The sequence below is a fragment of the Leptonychotes weddellii genome, chromosome 1, assembly GCF_054177405.1.
Source record: "Leptonychotes weddellii isolate Sample4059 chromosome 1, ASM5417740v2, whole genome shotgun sequence".
Classification (NCBI taxonomy): domain Eukaryota; kingdom Metazoa; phylum Chordata; class Mammalia; order Carnivora; family Phocidae; genus Leptonychotes; species Leptonychotes weddellii.
The window spans coordinates 137,215,379-137,234,406 of record NC_138369.1 but is presented as its reverse complement, the minus strand read 5'-3'; the positions used below and the strand labels follow the sequence as shown (position 1 = coordinate 137,234,406).

The 19,028-nt window shown below is 38.7% G+C and overlaps 1 protein-coding gene across 3 annotated transcripts in view; it reads right to left on the bottom strand.

Annotated features, from left to right (window-relative positions):
• LSAMP (limbic system associated membrane protein) overlaps positions 1–16,965 on the bottom strand; it is a 597,331-nt gene extending 580,366 nt beyond the window's left edge. For 2 of the 3 annotated variants that reach the window (XM_081833646.1, XM_081833650.1), the window contains exon 1: positions 16,345–16,965. In XM_081833646.1, the coding sequence (XP_081689772.1) occupies positions 16,345–16,499 (155 nt within the window). In that variant the 5' untranslated portion in view covers positions 16,500–16,965. The remainder of the gene's footprint in view (positions 1–16,344) is intronic. The other variant, XM_081833654.1, reaches the window with a different exon arrangement.
• Positions 16,966–19,028: the final 2,063 nt, after the last annotated feature.

The window sequence follows — 19,028 nt, the reverse complement described above, 5'->3', positions numbered from 1 at the left end:
TATTCCACAATCCTCAGTCACGCAGTTCTTTTTCTGAAGGCCAGAGTTCTCAGATTCACTCGCCAATGAGCAACTTTACCTGAATACCTCACAACCCCTCAAACTCAATCTAACCAACCAAATTAATCTTAGTTTGAAAATCTATTTAATTCCACATATCCTTTCATATTTGTTCCTAGCCTCCCCATATCTGTATTTCCAGTAATACTTTACCTTGTTTACTTAGGATTCTCCCTCTTTTTTGTCATTCTGCCAGCCTTCTCATTTCCATTTCCAACCAATATTCTAATTGAAACTATCCTTACCTCCTCTAGGTTTGAAAAGCAATAATTTGGGCGCCTGGGTGGCTCAGTTGGTTAGGCGACTGCCTTCGGCTCAGGTCATGATCCTGGAGTCCCTGGATCGAGTCCCGCATCGGGCTCCCTGCTCGGCAGGGAGTCTGCTTCTCCCTCTGACCCTCCTCCCTCTCATGCTCTCTCTATCTCATTCTCTCTCTCAAATAAATAAAAAAAAAAATCTTTAAAAAAAAAAGAAAAGAAAGCAATAATTTATTTACATGTGAGATATATAATGTCTACAGATAATGCTTAAGGTTCATATGGAAGTTTGGAAACTTTGCAAAAATTCTGTGTTTGCCCAAGAGACTAGGACTTGGGAACTGATTGCCTAACTCTTTTCTCTTGGGACTAATATTGAATGAAACTGAGACATTATCCACAAGGAACTAACTCTGACATATTTAGGACTTTGTTAGGTAATTCTTAGGATTCCTTGTCATTATCTTTTAACAAGTTCTATTTTTATTTTAGCATCCACCGATTTTCCATTGGGGAACTGACATTCGTGGGAATATTTTCAGCTTTACACACAGATACCCCACTTTGGAATGGGGCTATGCATGTTTTACTGACATGCTGACATCTGGTCCTTTCCTAATCTGCTTGGCCCTAACCTGTCTCTGTCTTTTCATTTCTCCCTTCAAAGTCTCACTTTTGATTGCTTGAACTTTCTGAGCTCTTTCAAAACTATTACCCAAAATGCTACATTATGTATTTAAAAGTCACCCAGTTCCATAGGCAAAGCTGTGCATCAGTGATTCTTTCAGTATGAATACAGCTAAGGTAATGACGAGGTTATTGGCTAAGAACCTGTCAACTCAACAGGAAAGAGACTGGTTTAATATTCTGATAATTGCTGTTTACAAATTTTAACAGTTGAACTTTCAGGTAAATTAAAGCCATTTTATAAAAAATAAAATAAGGAAACATGCATATAAAAAATAAAGCAAAAATGCTGAAGTTGGTGAAAGAGACTGGGTCCAGCAAGATTGGGAAATAATGATTTACCTAGATATATTGAGGGATGCCATTCATTACTTGACCTCATATTTAGTGGCAGCAGAGATTATCTGAATTGTAAGCACAGCAAATCAGACATTCAAGTTCTTTTGCTTCATTATTTCTGGGAAAGGTAGGTGATACAAAAAGTAAGGGAGTGGTACAAACAAAGCAATTTAGGAATAGCAGATTTACCCACAGGTAAAGCCCATGGACACTGCTACTCCACTCCCATTTTACTGGAGATGACCTCTGATGATACTGAGGGAGTCAGCCAGAAGTTCTTATATCAAATAGCTGGGGATACTTAGTCCTGTCAGGGCTCAGAGGGAGCCAGGACTGGAGGGTTCAAGGCCTAGGATATTTCAGTCCTCAGAGTAGAAAGAGAACCAATAGGAAGCATGAATTTGGAGACAGTATCATGTTTTACTCATTGGGGGAGTAAACAAAATAACAATTTGAGCCATATTGAACAGTGTAAGAAATGAGTCCCCCATTTGACCGAATCAATCTTACCTATCTCTATGAAACTGCATGAATATAAAAGTATCTTTCTAAGACTAGATTTGTCTTAATATTGATCTACATAGGGGGCGCCTGGGTGGCTCAGTTGGTTAAGTGACTGCCTTCGGCTCAGGTCATGATCCTGGAGTCCCGGGATCGAGTCCCGCATTGGGCTCCCTGCTCGGCGGGGAGTCTGCTTCTCCCTCTGACCCTCTCCCATCTCATGCTCTCTCTCTCTCTCTCTCTCTCTCTCTCAAATAAATAAATAAATAAAATCTTTAAAAAAAAATATTGATCTACATAGGAAGATGAAAGGCCTAAATAGATCTTCCATTTTAATGAAACACAATCCCTCTCTCTTAACATGTTTGCAAATTCTCCAGTGGGAAGAAAGTAGTAGAGGTATGAATATTAAAACCCACTGAAAAATGATTAGATAATATATTTCTGAATGAAATTCTTCATAAGCAATCAAAGTTATAATGGATGCCAGGAAAATAAAATAAATAAATAAACACACACAAAATAAATTAGAGTAGAAACACAGAATATCAGAGAATGAAGGAACATTAGTGGTAGTATATGAGAAATCATCCATTTCAACCTTCTACTACATAAAGGTTTTTGGGTTTTGGTCCTTTTTAAATAACATTTCTTAATTGCGGTTACCTGGACTCTGCAAGGAAACCTATTCCACTTGGCAGAATATCAAGGGACATTTATAAAATAAATATACCCACACCCAGATATAGATATAGATGATATAGATATAGATATATAATTACAGATCCTTATTTTACAGGTCCTTCTTATTTCATTCTTATACTAGCCTTCTGCGGTAAGAGGGTGAGTATTATACACATAGTATGACACAAAGCTATCCTCTTATTTTTGTGTTATACATGTGGCAGCAAGTTTGCTTCCCATGTTTTTTTATCCAAATATTGAACATGGCCAAAGACAGACTGAGAGAATCCTTCACCACCGTCAATCAGTATTTCTTTGGCATGATTATCCAATTAACTGAAAAAATCTAGCTCATTATAGACCAATAATCTGTTTATATGTCTATCAGGAGAAACTTGTCAAAATACAGATACTCAGAGTAAATGACATTTCCCTGATCTACCAGTCCAGAATTTTGTTTTAAAGAAATCTATTTACCATATTACAGTTTGTGCCCAAGGAACCCGTATTGGCTCCTAGTGGTCACTGCTTCCTTTTTAAAATGCTCTAGTATTTAGGCTTTTGTTGTTGTTATTGATTTAATATCATTTCCCCCTTTTAACTAGGACAATATTATATGTCACCAATATTGTGAAATGGTTTCTGTTTTCTACAGGGTTTCAAATGTTAGCAATAGTATGTCTATAATCATACTACTGATTTGTTTTATTGCTCTGGATATAATGTATCTGAGTCTTACACCCAAATTTATTTCTATTATTCTAATCATTTCTTCACTTGCCTTGAATCTTTAATATTGAAAAGGGCATAAAAGCATAACTATGGTAATTTTACTTGATAAACAAATTGAAATTTAATTTAAATTCTTATTCTTCTCCTTCAGTGGCTAGTCTCTTATTTCAGCAAGCATGCTTGTTAACAGATCACAAGATCTCTTGGTGACTTAGAATGAAAGAAAATGGAAATTTAGTCTAGAATTGCGATCAGAAATATGAAGAATTGACTTCACTTTTTTAAGTTATTTCTCACTTAGCTAATACATCATTAATGTCTATCCTATAATCCAAATAAAAGAAATGTTATCTGATCTTATGTTACTCCTTAGGGACTAATAAGTATGTTAACCAAGATAGAATGAAATAAACATTAAGTCTGGAAAAAAAAAGAAACATTAAGTCTGACTTCTCTTACAAAATAATTTTGGCACGTGCATAATGATTAATTAAAAAATAAAACATATTAAAACAAATTTAAAAAGACATCACATGATGCTTCTTATATATTATACCTATTAATATACTTGATAACCTGGAAAATTTAGTTTTCTGCAATAAACTTCTCCACATTGGTGCATCAAATTAAATTAGATTCCTATTAAAGTATACTATGACCCAAGTTAACAATAATATTCAGATTCATATTGTATGTATGTAAATTTATTGCACATATAAAAAAGCACATGTATGCTTTTGCTTTTTATATATTATTATAAGCAAAATAAACTAAATGTTTTTTAAATCTGTGTTCAAAAAATCCATACAATTTAATTAAGTACATTTATGACATAATTTGTTTACACATCATAACACATTCTATATAAATACATACTTTTATTTTTAGAAGAACTAGATTTTGAGTTGTTTTGTTTTTATACAAATATTAAGGCATTAATGCAAAAATATTTTTAAGTTTCCTATGCCATGACATTTATATGATAATGCAGTTTATTTTTTTTTATTTGAGCATATCACTGTCCCACTTATGACATCACACATTTCTTCTAATGAACTCAATCATATTCAAAAACTAATGTCAGACTAGACCAACATCTTTGTTTAAGAGGTAAGTAGGAATTATACCCATTTTGGAGTTAAAACAATAAAAGCTAATTCCCAACTTTCTACAGTTAAGGTTTTGCAGAACTAAAGCCTAAATCCCTTGGTGTTCAATCTAGAGGTTTATCTGATCTATAGACTTTAGGCAGTTCCTTGAGGTGCTGATGATTTTAGATATAATTAGCTCATTATATTAGAGTAACAAAAGATAGAAGAGGGACTCCTGGGTGGCTCAGTGGATTGAACATCCAACTCTTGATTTCAGCTCAGGTCATGATCTCAGGGAAATTAGATCAAGCCACCAGTTGGGCTCCGTGCTCAGCAAGGAGTGTGCTTGAGATTCTCTCTCTCCCTCTCCCTTTGCCCCTCCCCTTGCTCACACACTCTCTCTCTCTCCCCCCTCTCTAAATAAATAAATATTTTTAAAATGCATTTAAAAATATAGAATAAAGGTCAGAAAGTCAAAGAAAAATCCATCTGCTAAGTTAATGATTCTGCAATAAAAAATGCTGATCTTAAGATATGCTCTTATAATTACATCATGAACATGCATAAGATGACAACCATCTTAGTTATCTCAAGACAAGCATCAGCTAAAAATTGGCAACCATAGGTGACTCAAACCCCATAAAACAAACAGGTCTGATATAGATGTGCTAGAGTGAAGTATGACTGAAGAAGCACAAAAATTAGAAATTAGGAAACCAAGTAATTTTCCCAATCAATATTTTACATGTATACATTTGGCTATGCATGACTTGGTGCTGAACTGCATGACTCAGTTTTGTCTATATTGTTCCTAGCAGAGAAGTGTGGCAAATAGTAGCATGACTAAAGCACTATTTTAGAAAAGATACTATTAACTTTTGATAACTTCAAAATATAGAAACTCAATATAGAAATGCATTGCCAAAAAAATTGGAATAAATAGTAATGCATTATTGTATGAGAAGCTGGGTTTCATTTTCCTCAGTTATAGGCTTGTCCTCTGACCTCATACAAATAATGCCTTTGTGCCTTATGGCAAAACATACAGAGAGAATTTGGGATTATTAAAAAGTCCACTGTAGGGGTGCCTGGGTGGCTCATTCAGTTAAGCGTCTGCTTTCTGCTCAGGTCGTGATCCCAGGGTCCTGGGATTGAGCCCCACATCCGGCTCCCTGCTCAGGGGGAGCCTGCTTCTCCCTCTCCTCCCCGCTTGCGCTCTCTCTCTCTATCTCTGTCACTATCTGTCTCTCTCTCTCTCAAATAGGTAAATAAAATCTAAAAAAAAAAAAAAAAATAGTCCACTGTACATTCAAGTTTGAATTTCACCAGGAGTGAGTAAAGAGCTCAACACTGCAAAACCCAAGTCAGCATCATTGTTCAGTATGAATAATTACTTTGAGTCAAATGAGTGCAAGTGATCTGTACTTTGTCTTATTTCACAAGAAAGTAGAACAGATGAGGTGAATATACCTGTTGCACAACAATCCTGCCAACCATAAGTAACTCCCAAATCCTCAACTTAGTCCCTGAAAGTTCACAGCCACCTCTAGAGAGAGAAAGCCTCAACAGTTATCAGAAGGTATATTCCTTCTCTAAAACTACCAGAGATTCTGAGCTCTTCACGGACATTGGACATGACTCACTTCAGGAGCACTGAGTGACTCCTAGTTTTGTCAAAAGCTCATCCATCAGTGAATGGAGCACACTTTATCTGGGCACCTGTGACTAAAGTTTTGGGTTCCCCTAAAATGCTCCTATATGCCTTTCTCATACTCTAGAAAGCTGTGCTTAAAAAGAGTAGCTGCAATGGGAAATGTTGGGAGTGTTTCTAGCCAAAACCCTTATCCCCCTAACCAATGATCAGAAAATAATCCATCTCTGATTTTACTACTTAACTTTCTTCAACCACACATTTATAACTTCCCTAGTAGTGGTTGGTTGTATCACTAACATATCTTGCTTCATCCCTGTCTCCTTCAAACTTATTTCTTCTTCCATAAACCAATTTCTGATCTGCTTGATTTACAGTATGACTACCCCCTCTGTTTAATTTATCTGAGCACCTACAGGTACTAAGCTAAATTCTTGGATGGAAAATTAAAGTAGATGAGACATCTGTCTTTGAAGGACTGATAGTACATTTGAGACAAGAAAAGAGTGCCTTTAAAGTGAGTAAATGCTAAGTTGAGGTATGCATATACCCAGCAATCCCACTTCTGGGCATATATCTGAAGGAAATCAGTGTCCTAAAGAAGTATCTGTAGTCCCATGTTCACTACAGCATTACTCACAATAGCCAGGATATAGAAATAACCCAAGCATTCATAGATGAATAAATGGAAATAGAAAACATGAGATGTATCTATATCTACATCATTTATATCTATCTATCTCTGTCTACACACACACACACACACTGGAATGTTATTTAGCTATAAAAATGTTTTAAATCTTGCCATTTGCAACAGCATGGGTAAACCTGGGGGGTATTACGCTAAATGAAAAAAAGGTAGATAAAAGCAAATACTGTACAATCTCAATTATATATGGAATCTAAAAAAGGTCTAAGTCATAAAAACAGAGAATAGAATGGTAGTTACCAGGGACTGGAAGGTGGTGGAAATGGGGAGATATTGGTCAAAGCGTAGACTTCCAGCTATAAGATGAATACATTCTGGAGATCTAATGTACATCATGGTGACAATGGTTCATAATGCTGTGTTGTAATGTGAAATTTGCAAGAGAGTGGATCCTGGGTGTTCTTATCACACACAAAGAAAGGTAGCTAAGTGAAGTGATAGATGTGTTAATTAACTTGATTGTAGTAATCATTTATAATGTGTGTGTGTGTGTATAAAATCATCACACTGTACAGCTTAAATATATAAAATTTTATTTATCAATTGTACCTCAATAAAGCTAGGAGAGAAAAAACCAGATATTCAGAGAGGCTATCACCAGTAATAGAGTACTTAGTCCGGTCTGGGAGAATAAAAGATTCCTGAATGAGATATCACCAAAACTAGCCTTGAGCCTGGAAGCAGCAAGGAGGTAACCTAGCAAAGAAATATGGTTGGAAAGAGTGGAGTTGGGGGGGAGAGAAGGTTCTAGGTAGAGAGAGTTTCATGAACAAAGGTAAGAGACATAAGTGTGTGTGAACACACATTCACATGCTCATGAACAGAGAATGTAAGTGGTTCGGAATTAGTAGATGCAATGAGGTAGCAGGGCATGGAGAGTTATCCAAGCTAAGGACCTCTGACTTTATGTTGTAGATAATGAGAAGACTTTGAAGGATCTGGTGATATTTCCAGATTTATACTGGAAAACAATAGGCCTGGGATAGTCAGGCGAGGTCAGATCCATGATTCTGCCAACTACATGGGGTCTGAAAGGATTAAGCAGAATAAAGATGTAATCTAGCAAAGTTGCCTAAGTCAGGCAGAAGCAAGTAGTGTTTATTCTTACCTCATTTCAGACCTCTATCTCTATCTTTTCCCCACCTCATTAGACCACGTTTTATGATCCCAAACAAGTTTAAAAAGATGGAGTTCAGTGCTCTGAGATTTATCTTCGTGTTACCCCTTGGTTACAACAGCTCTGATACAGAGCTTCAGTTGTATCCTTGACCAAGTTAGCTATCTTGGTAGTATGTCTGGGGTGTAAGTCCCTTATTACTGAGGGCTCTGTCATGTGTAAGCCAGCCCTTATCCCATGGACTTTGTTCTGCTCTGAGCCTCTGCCTTGTGGCTAAGTCTCTATACGAGCTGAGCGGACATACCTCACTGTGACACCTGCCTGCCTACCTGTAGGGGTCACTCTGATTTGCTAACCTGTTATTTTCCCCTTACTGTGCTTTGTCCTTTTTTTGGTGTAACATGTTGGACCTCCCTTGGCTCCCCTGCTAAAAAAGCTTCATGAAACCTTGTTCTACATGACACACAAGAAACCCCCTAGGCACTTGTAGTAGAACTCAGTATCCAGTGCCTCCACCATCCCAGGAAACTGGTCTGTATCTATGTCCAGTTCCTCCCAGTGACCACCATCAGCCCCACTGTTAGCCCAAAATAAATTCTGTACAAATTAGGAAATAAATTTTACCTTCCTCAAAGAATTTTAAGTGTAATCTACAATGACTACAATGGGTAGAGCACCCCTTGAAGTTGTGTAAAGGATAGCCTACAAACTGAAAGCAGAGGCTTGGACCATGATCTCACTGTGCAGTCATCCTCATCAGGATCTCTAAGAGGGACAAGTAATAAGAGACTTAACCAGGTAGAAAGTCATAAGTAACAATAAGGAGGTAGTAGGGCTGAGGAACCCAAGTCAAATACTGGGGTAAAGAGTAAGAATTCAGATAAGAAATCTGAATAATGGGCAGAGTATCAGAAACAAAAAGGAAAATAAAACAAAACTTAAAAAAATGTTATATAGATTCTGCAAAGTACAAGACTGGCTTTGCAAATATGATAAGATGGAAGCTGCAAGTGAAGAAAGAAAGCCTATGTGGTTAAGAGAGATGATAGTAGACATGTAAACAGTAAAATATTTACTGAAAACTTCCTCCTTGACCAGCACTAGCTGGAGGATCATTCATAGGAAAGCTCAGCTTTGATTTTCAGGGATGAGAGAGAGAAAACAGGAAAGGAAGAAGAGGGGAAAGGAGGAGAGATGAGAGATAGAGAAAGAAGGGGAGAGAAGCATGGAAAAAGGAAGAGACAGGAGAGGAGGCAAGTGGAGGGGAGGGGAAAGATAGAGAGGGGAGGAAAGAAGGCAGAGAAAGGGAAAGGGAAAGACACTTTTGGCGTAATTTTAAAGAGCATATCATGAGATAGCATGAAAACCAGGAAGATAACTTCAGTGCTACTGTGGAATAAAAATCTCTGAATGAGAAATAGGAGACATGAATTCTAGTTCTAATCACTCGCATCTTTAGACAACCAACTAAATTTTTCTCTTCTCAGTTATATCAATTTATTATTATTTTTTATTTGAGAGAGAGAGCATAAGCTGGGGGGAGGGGCAGAGGGAGAGGGAGAAGCAGACTCCTTGCTGAGCATGGAGCCCGACGCAGGGCTCGATCCCAGGACCCTGGGATCATGACCTGAGCCGAAAGCAGACACTGAGCCACCCAGGCACCTCCTCAGTTACATCACTTTAAAATGAGATGGTGGGGGTGCTTGGGTGGTACTCATCTTAGGTCATGATCTCACTGGGGAGTCTGCTTCCCTTATCCCTCTCCTTCTGCCCCCTCCCCCTGCTTGCACACTCTGTCTCTATCTCTGTCTCTCTCTCTAAGTAAATAAATATATAAAAATAAATAAATAAATAAATAATAAAAGAAATGAGATGGTGGATTGCCTAATCTCCAAGGCCTTTCCTATTCTAGATTGCCACAGGTTTATCCTATAGTAATTAACAAAATCTGAGGGAAAGTGTTTTCTTTTGTGAAGGTTAATCACTCATTAACTTGAGGTTATGTTTTGATTACAAGTGACTACAAAAAAGTGTTCACTCACCCTGTACTCCTGATAAGAAACTCAACTAATATTCTAAGATACATGTAACTTTAAATGACTTTAAAGGGGGAAAAATGATACAAACATGGAGCAGATGGCCATCCTGACCATAGATATAAAAACAAAAAGCTCATTTTATCAAATTTCCTACTGTTCTAAAGGTTATTTCCTACTATGAATATAATGACAGTGATTTTATTAAGAGCTTATATTTTATGCAATTTTTCAGTTTATAAAACACTCTAATACATAGTAGGTCATTTGATCATCATAAAAATAATTTGTGTAGTAAGCCAAGTAAGTGTCAGTTATTCTCATTTAATAGATCAAACTATTTCAAGCTACTTAGATCTAGGTCTTCTGAGTACCTGTTAAGGCATTCTGAACTTATTACCCCCTTGAGAGTCTTTACCTATGACACAAAGACTTGATCCTAAGTTTCAGCTAAAGATTGATCACCATGTAAAACTGAGATTAAGTCCACAAACAGATAACTATCATATTGTAAATCATATATTTGTGTATATGGCAACGTAAGTGCACACAATTAAGCCTGTTTGAATAAGTTATCATTGAAGACATTTTCCTTACCCAAATATTATCTCTTTTCTCTCTTAGAGATAGCACTGAAAAAACATAGTAGAACTGTTTTGTGTCTTGCCTAATATAAATGAAAGTGAGAACACGAGACAATAACCTTTCAAAAACCAAGTTTTAATGCTATTTCAATAGATACTATGTAAAGTGGATCCATTTTAAAATAAAGTCACTCCATTTTCTATGACACTGTAGTTATGGGATCGTGTGATAAAGAAATAGATCTATGATGGTCTCATTCTTCTCTCCCAATTCAATTTGTACATCTCTGCTGTTGACATATTTCTCAAGCCATACAACATGAATGACTTTAATTTTTTACTACATAGCCATTAAGCACTGCCCCAAAGGTGTTTTGTAAAAGAGATTTCTCAACTGATAAAGCAGTGGTTCTCAACTCTATATACATATCAGAATCATTTAAAAAAAATATATATCTATGCCAGGCCCTACCAAAACTAATTAAATAAGAATTTCTGGAAGTAGAAAATATGTGGCTTCAGTATTTTTTGAAAGGTCTCCAGTTGACTGTAATGTACAGCCATGGTTGTGAACCATCTCAAGCAGCACTTCTCCAACTTTAAGGTGCTTGTGAATCACTTGGGGATCTTGTTAAAATGCAGATTCTGTTCTGTTAGGTCTGGGATAGACCCTGAGATTTTGGATTTTAAAAAGCAACTGTGTGATACCTAAAGTACTCATCTGCAGAACACACCTGTAATAGCAAGAGTCAGTGGTTCTCAAAGTGTGGCCCAGTCTTGCTCATTAACATCATCAAGAACTTGTTAGAAATGCGAACCTCAGACCCTACCAGAGACCTATTGAATCAGAAACTCTGTAGGTAGAAGCCAAGCAATCTGTGTGATAACAAGCACTCCTGGTACACCTTCTGATACACCTTCAAGTTTGAGAAACACTGGTCTAAGCAAAAGAGCTCTCTAAAGTCAGAACAACCGGTTGAATGTGGTTGGAAAATGACTAGTATTTTTATACTTATGAGGCAGTTCACAACTGAACTTTATCTCTTCTGAGCTTCTTAAAACAACTCTGTACAGTAACTACAGTAACTAAAAAAAGGCAGTTTCAGCATTTTATAAATGAAACTGAAGCTCAAATATTTAAGGGATTTGTTCAAAGTCATGTAGCATACAAGGACGGAACCAAAATTAGAGCCCAGGTCTACTGAGTCGTACAAACTAACAAGCAGGACATTCTGAAAACAGGGCAAATGGCTGTAAGCCATAAGTAATAGCCTGAAGAGAAGGGCTCTCTAAGGTCCAAGCAAGCAATGACAGTAAGGGTTATCAGCACACAGGTAACTTCTTATCACATGAGTTACAGACATTTGTACCTGGAGCTCTCAGACCAAAGCAAAATACGCACTAATCCTCTTTTTGCCTGAGTTTGCTATTATGTAGAACCAACTTCAAGAAACACAAATGGTTAGCCCTCACCCAACTAATTAAGTGGATAAGTCAGTCAACTTTGGTTGTTCACCCCACAATTCTACAAATAATTCATTCAAAGTCAGATGACATAAAATGGAAAAACCACCTTAATATGTGTGTGGGGGGGTGTTTACATACTTATGTGTTTCATATTTGTAAAAACACAAATGATCACAATTTGCATTTGTCACATGAGACTTGGCTGCTGTGTTCCTCTGTCCATAAATAACGACAAATGATACAATTCACAGGTACATCAATGTTAATAAGTGTAGCTAATATGCCATATTCCTAGACAAGATATAGTGTGCTATACTCTATCATTTATCAAATGTATTTGATCAAGGATTTAATGTGAAATCAACAGTCCTTAAAGTATCAGTAATAACCAATAAATGTTGATTAGTGATTTAGCCACAGAGAAGGAAACCTTCATAATTGTCACAAACTTTCCCCAAAGACCCATGCCCACAAAGTTTGTTTTCAAATAGTGAATTACAAGTGGTAGAAAATTCACATATTGTGTCAGAAATATGTTTGAGTGTTGACACTCTCTTTGTAAATGTAGGCGTTCCAGATGCCTTATAGAAGAGAAGCCTTTTTTCCCTTGAAATTTGCACAAAATTCTCACACTGCACTGTCAAATAATCATTTCTTTTGTGTTGTTTCCTCTTTTTCTCCTAGTGTAAAGACAAGGGAATAAAGACCCAGAATTTTGATAAATTAAAAACTTAGCTATACTGAACTTAGATACTTAATTTCTTATACCTAACTCTTATTAAGTACATTCACATTTAAACGGGAAAAATGCTATCACCATAGAAAGTATTATAGTATCTTCCAAACATCAAATAGGGTCAGAATTGTGAAACAGATAAAATTTCAATACCTCAAATTTAAAATATTTAAATCCACAATAGTATGAAACCTCTGCATTTTATCATATATGCACTTACACAACACGTAAAAATATGCGTATATATATCATTTTTACAAAGTTACCTTTTGAACAGATACATTAGGATCAATTATTTTATAATTATCTTTCTAGACATATGCTACTGATATTAAAAATATAGTCAGTGGGACTGTTAAAAATGAAAATTTAAAGGCTAGATTAGAACACTATCTATTTCCATTTTTCCTTTGATTTATCAAGAGAGCCACATGATTTCAACCTGCCAAGATTAACCAGGAGATGAATCTCTTTGGGAGCCTGTGTGCAAGGGTAGAAAGTTAGAAAAACCAGTGCTAGAAACGTGTCTAGTAATTGATGAACTCCTGCACCTGTTGGGGGTGGCAGTGAGGCAGGTGGGCTCTGTTCAGAAAAACACCTGAGGCACTCCCGTAAGTCAAGTCCTGTGGGTATGTCTTACACTTTACTGTGCATACAAATATAAATAAGGATTCTGGTTCAGTATCTAGGAAGAAACCCATGTGCAGCTGCTGCCACTGGTCTCTGGATCATACTTTGACTCTATGCCCTAAGATAGAAGATGGTGTGTGGTTTCCTTTAGCTCTTTAAGGATCTCACAAAGAACCTCTTAAGATCTAGATTCTTGTCTGGGAAACACCAGGGTGAGGTTGGTATACATGAGAGTATTTCTCTTTCCATCCTGTTCTATCACCTTCATTCTATAGTCTTTTGTTGTTTTTTTTCCCCCAAAAGATAGAAATTACAAAGTAAGACCCCAAGACTAGTATTCATCTCCTATCATAATTATACAAAAATAAGCACCAGTTCCCCAAAAATATACTTTTTCTTTCCATGGGAGTAAGGCAGTCAAGGTAAATGTTTTGAGGATGGTCAGCCAAACTCCTGTCACTGGACCACCAGAATTATAAAACCTTCCTTGTCTCCTTTTGCCATTTCAGATTATTCAGGGCCACAGATTCACTGAGAGAATTTTTTTTTTTTCTCCTTGCCATTTCACTTTCTCAGTGCCAAACATCTACTGTGGCTTCCAATGAATCAAGTTTTCCTTCCTCTCCTCCCCTGGAAGCTCATGCTCCCAGTAAAATGTCACAAATAAAGTAGAAGCAAGTATTTCTCAGGCTAGACTTGTAAACAGAAAGCAAGAAAACCATTCTTTACTGGGAAACTGACCCACAAAGCTTACTGGGCTCAGTTAAAGAGATTGAGAGGAAGGTCAGCTAAGAAAACAAAGGGAACTCTCTCCATAGTTACTTCTGATAGAGCTCCATCAACCCAGAAATAAAAGCCTTGTCCAAGGCAAAGGATATTTGAAAAAAAGAGGGCACATTAGGTGAGGTCTGGAAAAGCAACAGACTCTCACAGGTGACTTCTCCACAAGCTCTGTTTGTCTATCTTCTCTTTCCCAGTGAATAACTGCTTCTATATTTATTCTCATTTCTCACTCCCCCCATTTCCACACCGTAATGTCTACTAAAGTGTAATGCTTAAAAACTCCATTTGTTTTAAGCCAGAGACACATGAAAGCACATCGATATCATATGTAGATATTTATGTAGTAAGATACCTCTCATAGACAGAGACTTTTATGCATATGCTATATGAGAATATAAGAATGTCCTTTTCTTCTGAATTAACATTTAAATGTTTACCTAACTCTTTAATAACTGTAGCTTAAGATACGGGTGATGCTGACTTACCAAGTTCATGGGCATTTAAATAAAAACTCACACATTCAGGGTATTCACTTTCCCCATATTCAGTCTCACAATCAGCAAAAACAATCTTCTTGGGAATAGCATAAATTTATGTAGAGTGCTTCACTAGTAAAGGGTTAATGATGTTAGGGAGTATGAATGTGAGCAGTTGAGATGGCATGCTTAAGTGTTTGCAAAAAACATTTTCTGCATCATATCCAAATCCCTTTGCAAACAGATAAATTACTCTATAAATCTTATTACTCCATGTGGATAAATCACACATGCAGGTTTACAGGGCTGGAAAACTGGTAGGGAAAATCTGCTTTGGATAGTAGGATCTTTGGGATTCAGAATCACTCAAGAAACGAAGGAAGGAGGTTTTTCTTAGTTTTTACAATCTGCAGCAACACACACACACAACACAACACACAACACATACACAGTCCTCTCTAACAAAGCTAGAGATCCCAAAGCAGGACACTGTGACAGCCAACCAAATTTATTTCTGAGGAAAGGAAAGAAAACTTTGCTGCTGTAGGCAGCTCTGCTAGAGAACTGCTCCCTGATGCCCCAGGGTTTATGCACTATCAGCTCCTTGCACACAGATTAGAGGTTTACTTTCTATAGTTTACTGTTTTTTATTGCCGCAACAAGCAATATTAACTGTATGGACAGACTGACACTGCCATTTTATTTGGACAAAATGAGATTTTAAAGGATCTCCAAGGAAAACATTTTTTTTCCCACTCTTTTTTTTTTTTTTTTTTTGGTATCTGATAGGAATTTAAGAAAGCTAGAAAAAAAGACTAGGGGTATGTGCAGTGGGTGGAGGAGGGGAAGAGAGAAGAGAAACATAGGAAAAGAAGCTGGAAGCTTTTTTAGAAATAGAATTATGGTTAGGTTCCTTCTGAGTTTCTCCAGCTCACTCTCCCTTATAGGGGTCAAACTCCCAAGGACTGGGACTCTCCCTGCCCAAATTTCAATCCGAAATTATATTTCAGTTTGGCAGAGCCACACAGAGATAGGACTTTAAGGTCAATAATCAATTTGAAATACCCATTTTACACCAGGTTAATTCTTGCCTAACCTTTGCGCTTAATACTCCTATTCTTAAATATCAGCAATTTGGCAAGTTCCTTTTTTTTTTTTTTCTTCTCTACTTTCATGTGTTGATGTCTATCCACATTCCAGAAAAGGCTCAGTAACCAACCGAAGTTCTAAGATTGATTTATTGCCCTCGATGTCAATTAGATGATCCTTACAGAAAGTCTCCAGTCCGAACTACTGCTGGGGCAGAGCGAGAGCCTTGATGCACATATATTCTCTCTCTCTCTCTCTCTCTCTCTCTCTCACACACACACACACACACCATAGAGAATGCAGTACTGTGTACCACTCTCTGAGTGCCATAATTCAACAACTCTTCTTTCCCATTTAAAGAACCCCAACAAAACTCTTAAGTGTAAAGCATCTGAAATTACCAAAGGAAGAATCCTGCCCAAATGTCACTAATACCATAGGTGAAGTTAGGCTTTCTTGGTAAGAGAAACAAGGTCCTAAGAAACCAAACAACATTTAACCAACATTGCTGGTCCTTGACAGGAAACAGAATTCCCTTGAAAATTGTTGGCAGATACCTGGGCCACTCAGTAAAAGGCGCGTGTGCATGCACGGCGCACACACACACACACACACGCCTGCAGCATCAGAAGCTGGAGTTGAAGATCACATACACACAAACACACACACACACACCCGTCTCGCGCACAGCAGAAAAGTTGCCCGAAAGCCCTACCTGAGGATGGCTGTGTCCCCCTGCCTCACGGTGATGTTGTCCGTGCCTCGGTTAAAATCCACGCTGCGAACAGGCAGTCCTGTGGGGAGAAGGCAGAGCAATCTCAGTAGGACTAGCGGCAACTGTTTCCGATCGGGCTGAACTCTGCCGACCATCGTGGCCACGCCGAGGTGCAGGTCCGGGTGTACTCTGGAGGGTGTGTGCGTGCTGCTCACGCCGAGAGGGCTTTACAAACACAGGGCTTTCATCAACAGCCAAGGCAGAATGGGCTTTCCCAGTTTGTGCTCCTTTCCACTTTGCCTCTCTTTTCCTGGCTCAGTCTCTCTTCCCTCTAAGACTTAACAAAGCCCTCATAAAACCCAAGCGGGGGGGGGGGGGATAGCCAAAGGAGCACAATTTAAAAAGAGAGAGTACAAATATAAAACCCTCTAGAAAAGATGAAGAGAAAGCTGCAAAAGGAAGGTGTTCTTCTCTGGTCTCTCTGTGGCTGGATGCTCCTTTGCCAGTGTCTGAGCTGAGCTCCTTCCCTCCCTAACCCACTTTCCCAGGCGGGCGGGCAGGCAGGCGAGGAAGCCGGCACCCAGCCTGCCAGGGAGTGTAAAGAAACCCACACAGCCGCGGCAGCAGCCCAGAGCCTCTCCCCCCGCCCTTTCCTGTTTCTCCCTCCAGTCCCTCCCCTCCGCTCGCACTTCCCCCGCCCCCCGCGGATTTCAACAGCCCCTCCACGTCATCCCCTCCGCCCTCCCTCTGGCCTGGCCCCTCGCTTTGCACAACTGCCCCCTTCAGCAGCCGCCAGCCTCAGTGAAAGCCTGATGCGCCTTTAGGTTGTCAGGACAACAGCTCCATCTGAGACCTGGCTGATTTCCTTAAGAAGAGGGAATGGAGCTTGGATGTACTGTGCAAGAGAAAAGAGAGAAGGAGAGGGACTCGGGCTGTAAAAGCACAGGAGAAAGAGTGTGGGAAAGGGCCGGAGAAAGGGGGGAAAAAGAAGGAAAAGGAGCCGGGAAGGAGAGAAGGCAAGCCGGGACAGATGAAGGGAGTGAACCAGAGAAGGGTAAGAAAGCATGGGGAGTGGAGGGGTCCCGGTGCCCAAAGATGGGATGGGGCATGTAGAACAGAGAAGAAACTTGACAGGGGAGGCTAAGATTAAAAGCCAAAGTTGATTTCAAAACTAAATATTCCTGGCCACTGGCTTTTCATACTCACCTCTTGTTCATTCTTTCCTCTCTCCTGCACTTTCTTTTACAGGATTAAAAAGGTTTCTTTTCTCTCCTTCCTTTATCCCCTCCCCCTCTTGGAGCCCCCTTATGAAAGATGGATTGGAGACAATGCTGGTATTGAGTGGTCTGGAGTGTGAATGCCTGGTTTGTCTTTTCCAAGTGCCAGCCTCAGCAGCTGATCCCCAGTCCCTAAATCAACCTCACTCTCCAGGAAACCCTCTCTCAGTCCCACACGTGAGGAATGGTACTGAGGATTACTGTCTAAATATCATGTTACTGTTGCTGCCTAGCTTGCTACTGGCACTGTTTCTCAAAATGTTCATATGTAAGGAAGAGATTAGTATATCAGAAAGCTTGTCATTTACAGGACCACACTGAGGCTATGTAGAGCACTCCCGCGAATGGCAGACAGGTTACCATCCTTTGTCATTCCTTCTACTCCAGGAGTCAAGCCAAGTGAGAAGGACCATAGGGGCTACCACTGTTAGTCACTCATGTGACAGCCCCACACTATTAGATATCTCCCTCACCCCAGATGCTGAGGATAAAAGATAGGGGTGGATCAGCCAAGGACTTTTTTTTTTTCTTTTAAAATTGTGTTTATTTTTTTGAATAGTTAAGGCATTGACATGGTGCAAAAATCCAGTGGTACAGAATGCTGCAGAGAGAATTGTAATTATCTTTCCTACTCCTGTCTTTAGGCAACCATTGCTCCTGTTTGGAGGCAACAAGTATTTCCAGTTTCTTATACAACGTTCCCTAAATCTTCAAGTATATACAAGTAAATACGCACGCATATTATGTCCACCGCTCTTAGTTACACAAAGGATTAGCCAAGGGCATGGGGTGGGAGGGAGAATATGTTTAGGAATTCTAATCAAGTCCCATCAGAGTACAAGCCCTAAGGAGGCATTTTCTGTGCTGACACCTGTCTTGTCCCCCCAGAATTCAAAGAATTTATCTGCTGAACTTTTTCAGTTTGAAAGGAGGTACACTCTTACAGATTATGTGAGGAAAATAAGGAAAAAATTGTGGTTTTTAAGTGTTTTGTATTATGTTGGTGCTGATAAGCAGGGCCCAGATAATAAACCAGTGATGTTTCACCCCTAATTTTTAACTCAGCTGTTTAAAACTTGGAACCTCTTTTGCCACAAGAAATGATTAAGTCAAGTGGTTAGGTGAGCTACAAAACCCATAACCCTTGGTTCCCAGTATCAATGGGAAAATGAACTTCAAGTGCCAAATGGAGATGCATGGATTACATAACTCTACGCAAAGATTGCAGGGAAAAGAGCACCCACCCTCACCCCCAGTGGGCTTCCTCTGAGCTTTTAGAAAGGAAGGATAGTCTTAGATAGAACCTCTTCTTTGTGTGAGTGGTGTTTCTCCAATGTCAGGAGGAAGAAATAAAGACCCAAAGGCCTGGGGCCACTGGAAAATCTATTTCCATTGATGAGGCCAGGT